The sequence below is a fragment of the Pygocentrus nattereri genome, chromosome 7 (assembly GCF_015220715.1).
Source record: "Pygocentrus nattereri isolate fPygNat1 chromosome 7, fPygNat1.pri, whole genome shotgun sequence".
In the NCBI taxonomy this organism is placed as follows: Eukaryota; Metazoa; Chordata; class Actinopteri; order Characiformes; family Serrasalmidae; genus Pygocentrus; species Pygocentrus nattereri.
Genome location: NC_051217.1, coordinates 16,004,991 through 16,015,477, shown reverse-complemented (window position 1 = coordinate 16,015,477; position 10,487 = coordinate 16,004,991). Strand labels below are relative to the sequence as shown.

General features: G+C 41.9%; 1 protein-coding gene across 3 annotated transcripts; it reads left to right on the top strand.

Moving 5' to 3' along the window:
- Positions 1–4,907: 4,907 nt before the first annotated feature.
- On the top strand, positions 4,908–9,974 carry LOC119263739. 3 transcript variants are annotated; one of them, XM_037540248.1, is made up of 13 exons: positions 4,908–4,955; positions 5,189–5,221; positions 5,355–5,663; positions 5,871–6,179; positions 6,270–6,575; positions 6,680–6,793; positions 7,132–7,156; positions 7,255–7,298; positions 7,375–7,405; positions 8,848–8,912; positions 9,016–9,040; positions 9,509–9,561; positions 9,819–9,974. In XM_037540248.1, the coding sequence occupies exons 1-13, from the start codon at positions 4,931–4,933 to the stop codon at positions 9,863–9,865; spliced, it is 1,386 nt and encodes a 461-aa protein (XP_037396145.1). In that variant the 5' UTR covers positions 4,908–4,930; the 3' UTR covers positions 9,866–9,974. The 3 variants fall into 3 exon arrangements, with proteins under 3 accessions (XP_037396145.1, XP_037396146.1, XP_037396144.1); XM_037540249.1 differs by lacking the exon at positions 4,908–4,955 and having other exon boundaries at positions 5,121–5,221; positions 6,270–6,485; XM_037540247.1 differs by lacking the exon at positions 4,908–4,955 and having other exon boundaries at positions 5,121–5,221.
- Positions 9,975–10,487: the final 513 nt, after the last annotated feature.

Here is a 10,487-nt window from a genome sequence, read left to right as displayed (position 1 = left end):
AGGCCTCTCATACCCCTTTCATAAGAGTCTTGCCTGTGTTGATCATATGAATACCAAAAGGTCACTGCAGTATTAGTGCAACTTCAACAGATGTGATTCTAATAATCTCTTCAAAAACAGTGAAGAGAACTTTGACCTTGAGCAGATTTATTTAAGCTATTAACAGATTCTTAATTAGTCTCCCCTCTCCATGGATCACCACCTTATCGTGGTGGAGAGGTTTGTGTGCTTGAATGATCCTTGGAGCTATGTTGTCTGGAGCAAAAGCTCCTGGTAGGGTCTCCCATGGCAAACTGGTCCTAGGTGACAGGCCAGACAAAGTGTGATCCATAATCACCCCTATGAAAACAAGAAAGCAGGACTTGTTTACCCTGCCTGGATCAGGGTTACCGTGGCCCCACCCTGGAGCCAGGCCTGGGGGAGGGGCTCGCCAGCGAGCGTCTGGTGGCCGGGCATTCACTCATGGTGCCCGGCCGGGCCCAGCCCGAAGGAGCTACATGAGTCCCCCCTCCCATCGACCCACCACCGATGGGAGGGGCAGTAGTAGGGGTGCGGTGCATTGTGGATCGGGCAGTGTCCGAAGGCGTGGGCCTTGGCGTTCTGATTCTCGGTTGCTGAAACTGGCTTTTGGAACTTGGAACGTTACCTCACTGGCGGGGAAGGAGCCTGAGTTGGTGCGCGAGGTTGAGAGATACCGGCTAGATATAGTCGGGCTCACCTCAACACATAGCTTGGGCTCTGGGTCCAATCTCCTTGAGAGGGGCTGGACTTTTTTCTTTTCTGGAGTTGCCCATGGTGAGAGGCGGCAGGCAGGTGTGGGCTTTCTCATAGCCCCTCGACTCGGCGCCTGTATGTTGGGGTTTTCCCCGGTGGACGAGAGGGTAGCTTCCCTTTGCCTTCGGGTTGGGGAACGGATCCTGACTGTTGTCTGTGCTTATGCACCAAACAGCAGTTCAGACACAACCACAGTTTGTCCATAACGAACATCATGTTTGAACACAAGTATGTCCATAAGTGCACATGGCACCAGGACACCCTAGGCCGCAGTTCAATGATTGACTTTGTAGTCGTGTCAGCGGACTTGCGGCCCTGTGTATTGGACACTCGGGTAAAGAGAGGAGCTGAGCTGTCAACTGATCACCACCTGGTGATGAGTTGGATCAAGTGGTGGGGGAAGATGCCAGTCAGACCAGGCAAACCCAAACGTATAGTGAGGGTTTGCTGGGAACGTCTGGCAGAAGAACCTGTCAGATTGATCTTCAACTCACACCTCCGTCAGAACGTTGATCAGATATCGGGGGAGGTGGGGGACATTGACTCAGAATGGGCCATGTTCCACTCCTCCATTGTTGAAGCGGCTGACTGTAGCTGTGGTCGCAAGGTAGTTGGTGCCTGTCGGGGCGGTAATCCTCGAACCCGGTGGTGGACACCCCAGGTGAGAGATGCCGTCAAGCTGAAGAAGGAGTCCTACCGGACATGGTTGGCCTGTAGGACACCAGAGGCAGCTGGCAGGTATCGACAGGCCAAGCGATCTGCAGCTTCAGTCGTTGCCAAGGCAAAAACCCGGGTGTGGGAAGAGTTCGGTGAGGCCTTGGAAAGTGACTTTAAGTTGGCTCCGAAAAGATTCTGGCAAACCATCAGGCGACTCAGAAGGGGAAAGCAGTGTGCCACTAGCACTGTATATAGTGGAGATGGTGTGCTGCTGACTTCGACTGAAGACGTCATTGGGCGATGGAAGGAATACTTTGAGGACCTTCTCAATCCTACCAACACGTTCTCCAGTGAGGAGGCAGAGTCTGGGGACACGGGAATAGGCTTGTCCATTACTGAGGCCGAAGTCGCTAAGGTAGTTAAAAAGCTCCTTGGCGGCAGGGCTCCAGGGGTGGATGAGATCCGTCCCGAGTTCCTCAAGGCTCTGGATGTTGTGGGGCTGTCTTGGCTGACATGCCTTTTCAACATTGTGTGGACATCGGGGGTGGTGCCACTGGATTGGCAGACTGGGGTGGTGGTGCCTCTTTTTGAAAAGGGGGACCGGAGGGTGTGTTCCAACTACAGGGGAATCACACTCCTCAGCCTCCCTGGTAAGGTCTATGCAGGGGTACTGGAGAAGAGAGTCCGGCTTATAGTCGAACCTCGGATTCAGGAGGAGCAGTGCGGGTTCCGCCCTGGTCGTGGAACACTGGACCAACTCTTTACCCTCTCCATGGGTTCATGGGAGTTTGCCCAACCAGTCCACATGTGCTTTGTGGATTTGGAGAAGGCATTCGACTGTGTTCCCCGGGGTATTCTGTGGGAGGTGCTTCGGGAGTACGGGGTACATGGCTCTTTGCTACGAGCCATTCAGGCCCTGTACAAACAAAGCAGGAGTTTGGTTCGCATGGCCGGCAGTAAGTCAGACTTGTTCCCAGTGAGAGTTGGACTCCGTCAGGGCTGCCCTTTGTCACCGATTCTATTCATAATTTTTATGGATAGAATTTCTAGGCACAGTCAGGGGATGGAGGGTGTCCGGTTTGGTGACCTCAGGGTCACATCGCTGCTGTTTGCAGATGATGTGGTCCTATTGGGGACATCAGGCCGTGAACTTCAGTTTTCACTGGATCGGTTTGCAGCCGAGTGTGAAGCGGCCGGGATGAGGATCAGTACCTCCAAATCCGAGGCCATGGTTCTCACGCAGGAAAGGGTGGAGAGCCCTCTCTGGGTCGGGGATGAGCTCTTGCCTCAAGTGGAGGAGTTTAAGTATCTCGGGGTCTTGTTCATGAGTGATGGTACAAGGGAGCGGGAGTTTGACAGGCGGATTGGTGCTGGGTCAGCAGTGATGCAGGCTCTTCACCGGTCTGTTGTGGTAAAGAAAGAGCTGAGCCATAAGGCAAGGCTCTCGATTTACTGGTTGATCTACGTTCCCTCCCACACCTATGGTCATGAGCTTTGGGTAATGACTGAAAGAACGAGATCGCGAATACAAGCGGCCGAAATGAGTTTCCTCCGCAGGGTGGCTGGACTCTCCCTTAGAGATAGGGTGAGAAGTTCAGTCATCCGGGAGGGACTCAAAGTAGAGCCGCTGCTACTCCACGTCGAGAGGAGCCAGTTGAGGTGGTTCGAGCATCTTGTTAGGATGCCTCCTGGACGCCTCCCTTGGGAGGTGTCACAGGCAAGTCCACCGGGGAGGAGACTCGACTATATCACCCAGCTGGCCTGGGAGCGCCTCGGAATCCCTTCCTAGTGGAAGTGGCTGGGGAAAGGGAGGTCTGGTCCTCATTGCTCAGGATGTTGCCCCCGCGACCCGAACCCCGGAGAAGCGGAAGATGATGGATGGATGGATGGATGGATGGATAATTAGTCTCCATGATGTGGACTAACTGCCAAGATGTTCACACAGAATCAGAAACACAACAATTAGCCAATTTAACACAAGCTCATTTTCAGTAAAGGCTGTTCCAGGAAAACATCACCATGGAGACTGAACAAATATCTGCCCCACAGATATTATTTATTGAAACTATGGTCAGTGGTCACACCTGTACAGAGACTTTAGAAATTATTTATTTTTTTTATATTAGAGACCCTTGAATACTCACTGTGTCAGTAAGATCAGTCCATGCACAAAATCCACAGTGAGATGTTATAGTAGGGTTGCATAAAATCCACATTACAAAGACAGACTTGGGACATTTGAGAGGTGGTGCAAAACCCATAGACACTAGTCTACGTACATTCTTAAAAATCATTTTTAAAAATTCTCATCTTTTACTGTATTCTCCACAAGTGTGAGAATGCATTTGAGGCCTACATCAAGAAAAAGGTACAGGCCTGAATGAATGAGCACTACAGGATAAAGAACCAGTGGTTCTGCTGTGGTGTTCAGGGCATTTTGCTAATATGCTTTAGATCCACTTGTCTCCTTAGAAGGAAGGGTCACTGCAAATCAGTATCAATATCACCTTTATCCTATGATGAAATATTTCTATCCTGACAGGAGTGCTCTCCTCCAGGATGGCAACGATCCCATCTATAGGACACGATGAATAATTGAATGGTTTGATGATTATGTAAAGGATGGAAATAATATTCGTTGGTCTACACAGTTCACACAAGAAGAACAATAGTCCCTTTCCTTCAGTTTAGTTCAACACACCTGTAGAATCTATTGCAAGGGGCACTGAAGCTGTTCTGGCAACCTGTGGTGGCCAACACCTTACTAAGACAGAAGAAGCTGAGTTTTCCTTCAACTTGCCAGCCTCCTGTAGTCTCAGCTCAAACACACCTGATTCAACTCAAAAGGGAGTTACTAGGTGTACTTGAGTAGGAAAATCATTAAACTAGGCCTGGATTTACAAGCCTTTATAAATGTGTATGTATGTTTATATCAGTTGTCATTAAGAGCTTATGTAGGTGTCATGTAGCCCTGATAATGCTGCCCTCCAGTCAAGTGTTACATATAAAAATATCAAAAGCAGAAATACTGTGTCCCTAAATTTTACTGGGTGTGTGCAAGACTGTACCCATGCCTTCACCCATGAGGTTAACAAAAGAAGTATTAACAACACCATGGTACTGTTCATATTTAAACTTATTTATTTATTTTATATAATGTAGATTTATATGCATTTTTATCTGTTAGGTCATCCATTTTGGGGCAAAACTTGCCAAATGCATGAAAAGCCCATCAAAGGTCAAACCTTGGAAACTAATCAGCAAACAAAATAAATTAGAATGTCTGGAAAAGCCTTCACAAAAGTTTATAGGAAACTAAAGTCTAAGCTTGTTAGTGTGTTTCATTGCTTGCTTGGTCAGTGTGGCGGTGTGAAAGAGCACATCCACACAGCACACTGAACTCATCAAATGCATTTAGGCAGCATGAACTCGCAGGACTGATATACCAAGTGTTTGAGAAGTGACCAGTACAACAGTTTTACAGGAAGCTAGGTTAAAAATGAAGGAACTGCTGATTGCGACATGTAAGTATAAATATTCACTACAACCTCAACAAAGGCGATTCTTCAAGGGTTCTTTAGTAAAGTCAGTGCTTATATTAAGAACCATGACAGCTCAGAAACCATTGAAACCTGTGAGTATAAATATTTAGGACTTCTTTAAACAAGGGGGGATCTTCAAAGGTTCTTTAGTAACGACAGGGGTTTATTGAGAACTATGACAACTCACATACTGTTTATTCTTTCTCATTTATCAGTCTTGATCATGTTGTCCACGTCCCTTCAAAAAGGTAACGTGTGTTATTTCATATGATCACTTTGAGAGAACATTGCTTCGTTCCTTTTTTTATATTCATTTTCATTTTTGCTAAATATTTCATCATTTGATATTTTTTGTTCATGGAATTCTTTTCTCATAACTAGAAGGTCCTGGTGATGTAAGTCCAGCGGAGATTTTTCTTGTGAAGTCCAAGGTGACGGAAGGTCAAGAAGTGAAATTTCAGTGCAAAGTTACTGATGTGAGAACAAAGAGGGTTTATGTGCACCTCTGCGCGAGTGGTACCACAGTGAAGACAGCAGAACTTGAAAAAACTAAAGATGGTGTAATGTTTGTCTTTGACAAAGTTACTGTGAAAGATTCAGGCTTGTACACCTGCGTTTATTCTTTGGAGAAAGATGCTGCATGTAAGATGAATATAATAGGACGTAACTCAGCCTCACTGGAAGTTTCTAGTAAGTCATATTTCACAGTTTGTCATTTATTCATCTTACATTACTGAGTGCATATGTTGTCAGGTAAACAATCTGCTTCTGTGTCATTTCATATGATCACTTTGAAAGAATGTTGCTTCGTTCTTTTTGCTATATTTGCTTTCATTTTTTGCTAAATATTTCATCATTTGATATTTTTTGTTCTTGGAATTCTTTTCTCATAACTAGAAGGTCCTGGTGATGTAAGTCCAGCAGAGATATTTGTTGCTAACTCCAAGGTGAAGGAAGGTCAACAAGTGAAATTTAAGTGCAAAGTTACTGATGTGAGAGCACAGATGGTTTATGTGCACCTCTGCGCGAGTGGTACCACAGTGAAGATAGCAGAACTTGAACAAACTAAAAATGATGTAATGTTTGTCTTTGACAAAGTTACTGTGAAAGATTCAGGCTTGTACACCTGCGTTTATTCTTTGGAGAAAGATGCTGCATGTAAGATGAATATAATAGGACGTAACTCAGCCTCACTGGAAGTTTCTGGTAAGTCATATTTCAACACATAGTTTGTTCTTTATTCATCTTACATTACTGAGTGCATATGTTTTCGGTAAACAATCTGCTTCTACATAGACATTTTGCCAGCGAAGATTACAGCAGCAAAGAGCTCTTTAAGAGAGGGTGAAGGCCTGACACTGACGTGCAGCATCACAGGGCATCAAAGCTGCTCTGAAGTCTATGTTTACTTGTGTTTAAATGGAATCGGGAACAGAAACAGGACAGTGAACTGTAACATTAAGTCTACTACTACAACATTCCTTCTAAAAAATGTCAAACAACAACAGTCTGGTAACTATAGCTGTGTGTATTCGACTTCTAATTACTCTCTCAGTGAGGTGAGAAAGACTGGAGAAAACTCCATCTATGTTGAAGTGCATGGTAAGGAATGCTCTGTAAGGATGTCCTAGAAATTTGATCTATTTATGTTCCGCTATACAGTATCTAAGAATACAATATATATTCTATATTTTTTTACTTTTCAGACCTTATATCTGAAGATGGAGGGCTGTCTAATGCTATAATACTTTTAATAGTTGCAGTAGCATTTGCACTGGGAATATTTATGTTTTTACCATGCCGACACATTATTACGTTGAGTAAGTACAGTGTGATTGCCAGCCTCACCACACATAACATTTAGATAAATGTGTCATTAACTATGCTTTATCAAATTCTTTGGATGAAAAAGGCCACTTTATTTAATTCACGATCACCACAGACATAGACACAAACTTTATCTTCCAATTCTCTTCATATATTGTCACGTCCAAAACCAAAAAAATGAATCTCCAAAATAGCAACTTTACAGGAGAAGGCAAAATACCTTTTACTTTTAATATAAGTTAGTGTAATCCAAGCAATTTTGAAGCATTTCTTTTGGTCACCATGAAGATTGCATTTGTGAAAACTGATCAGAATTCGTTTGTTTTTTTAGGATTGTACCAGAATCCTGACACAAGGTGCTGTATACACATTTAAAATGCTTTGGGAAGTAAAAGTAGAAAGAGTCTTAGAGTCACACAGATGTTAATTACTTTCACTGTCATTTGTTCCTTAGTGCCAGTCCAGACAGTGACCTGTACTACTGTGAAATAACCCCAGGTAGTTACTTTTCATTTGGCACCATCTTGTTTGTATATGTTAAATGCATCTGACCTTCTTTCGTATCTATTTTAAGGTGAACATCCTGTGGATCAAAGTCATCAGCCGTAAGTAGTTTTCCCAACAGGTGATGTTAAGGCAAGAAACCACAGGCAGAAACAATTTAGTTTTTACATTTTTGGATAAGTTTCATCTAAAACCATGGAGAGGAACTTATCTCAATTTAAAATACAATCTCCACAGTGGAAAATTCTTTACTAAATAACAACACGTGATTTAATATTCAGCATTTACTTTTTAAATGCAAATATTCTTAACAATTTAAACAGTATTCCTATTGTTTTTCAGTCAACAGGTCAACGTGAAAAGACTGTAATAGAGGGATTTTATGTTTGCATTTCACATTTTTCCACTGTAGTGACTGCATTTCAACTTGACAAACTCCTCTCTTTATAATAACATATCTTTTCTTAAACTGTAATCATAAAACCATAAAACATTCTCTTTTTTCATTTTCATTTTGTTTCACTCTCTCTAGCTGCATCTTTCATAAGTTAGTAACTTTTATTAAGACTTAGCTCCACCACACTTGGCACAAACAGATCATGTTACATATCACTGTCTGTTTCCTGTAACACTACTATAGAGCAATTTTCATAAGGCTTCATGACCCCTACATAAGCCCTTCATAACATCTGACTTAAACCTACGTAAAGGTTCATTCCAATATGTGTCGTCTGTCTTAAAGGCTGCTTTTGTCGACATTGATGTCAAATTGACATAACATCTGTGTCATGACATTTTTTTCGGTAACATGACATGGCATAGCACATTATAACAACTGTCTTTGAAGCTTGGAACGTAGTTTAAATCTTATAAATGGTAAACTGAAAGTCACTTTACGTAAGGGCCACAGAAAATTCTCACTACTGTTCAACCAGCTTGACTTGGCAAGCTTTGTATTATGAGTATATGATTGTCACATGTAATTTTTCTCCAAATAATAACATCTAAATTAACCTGATTGACCTGATGTGTTTTATTAACTTGATATCAATGTTGGGAAATGCAACCTTTTGGAATATGAGGCCTGGAATAAGTGTTTATACATGTTTACGTAAGTCTATGTAAGTCATGAAGGGCTTATGCAAGTGTCACGTAGGCCTTATGAGCACTGCTCATTGTTTTATACACACACACACACACACACACACACACACACACACACATACATATATATATATATATATATATATATATATATGTATGTGTGTGTGTGTGTGTGTGTGTGTGTGTGTGTGTGTGTGTGTGTATAAAACAGTAACAGTGCATAGCATTTCTTGATTAAACAATAAAACAATGACATTGCAGAGATGCATATTTAACCCCTTAAATGGCCAGGCCCAAAGTTTTATTACATACCTTTACAATCTCTAAGAATAGCTCAGCGAGTTTGCACTGAAGTCCTTGTAGCCACTGTATAGTAAGCCTTAGTACGTAATAATATGAAGTTTTAAGGGGTTAATTACATTGCTATTGTTGTCAACAGATGTTCAGCAGGACAGCCCTGTCACACTGTAAATGCTGTATATTCCACAGTACAAAAATGCAAAGGTAACTGACTTTGTTTTCCTACAACAAATGTGACTTCTAATTATTCGACCTCTTCATTATTAGCAATGCCTAATAATAACAATGCTTTTTTTAATCCAAAAAGGCAAGGAAGGAAAAAATGCAAAAAGGTCAGTGAACCCTGATCAGCACATACAACAGTCATTACAAATGAGCACATTCAACTGTTCAACAAATAAATGAAGTATGATGAGGATGAATGAAGCAGAAATTGTTCTAAAGCTTTACTACCTATATCTACGTCTTAAGAATAACTCAATCAGCTTGCATTGTGGCTTACCATGTAAACACTAAAAAATAAGCCTTACAATGTAATAAACTTGGGATTTTAAGGGGGTAATATGAGAAGTTGACTATTTTTGTTTATTTGTCCAGGCAAGTTCAGAGAATGTTTGAACCAAAGTACATATACATTTTCAACTATGGACATTCATGGGTAAAGATGAGAGGTTTGAAATGGTGGAACACATGCTGTGCATCAGACAACAGTCATCTCAGGTTGCTGGAAATATGACATGAACTTTTGAGGGGTGACATTCTTACTAATAGATGCCTCTGCTGCTTTTTGTCTTGCACAGTTTCAACTCCAGCAGTGAAACCCCTGCGGCTTACAGCTTAGCACAGTGGTGTGGTAAGTGGGCCCCTTACAGCAATATCTTTAAACAGAGGCACTAAAGCACTGTGGCTAAATACCACACAGCCATCAACTGACACCTGCATAGCTTTCACACATCGTCTTTCATAGCAAAAGCCTCTGCATGCAGTAGCTAATACCACAAACAGAGATACACACTCAGATATACACTCAGCTATACACAGACATACACTTTTTTCTTTTCTCATGTTGGCTTTCCATTACGTGACATCACTCTTTTTTTCTTTGTTTAGAGGAGACGACTGAACAGCCGGCAGGTTACTATGCAGAAATACACTAGACGACCAACCAAGCAACATTCGTCTGTATATTCACTTATGACTAATAATATGAGCATTAAACTGATCAAGTTGGAAATACTGTTTACAAACTGAATAACATGTCATTAAATGCTCCTTCAGTTATGAACTTTCATTGTCATGTGTCATAGTTATTTTGTCTCTAATATACACACACACTCTCAAAAAAGCAATAAGACAGTAAATGTATGGTACACACATCTCAGATGACATATTTCTGTACAAATAAAGTTAAATAAAGGAAAGGACAGGCAGATTAGGATATAATTGAGTGCTTAGGCCTCATGTTATATGCTAAGAGGTGAGTTGAGCTTGTAAAGCCTGCATTATTCAACAGATGTCTTTTGTAAAAGAATAGCTTTATGGCTCATTACTGTCAAACACAAAACTGTGTTGGGTGGTATCACTGAAAAAAGATGCGCACAGTATGAAAAGGCAAAGATAAGAGACTGTGAGAGAAAATGAAGAGATGGGGCATACAAGATGAATAAGGGTGGAAAAAAAAAACTAAGTGGAGAAAAAAGGTCCAGGAGAAGAACAGAGCTGTGAAGAGCAGCAAGGACTTATGGAAGTATTAAACTTTTAAACAAAACAATGCAGTTC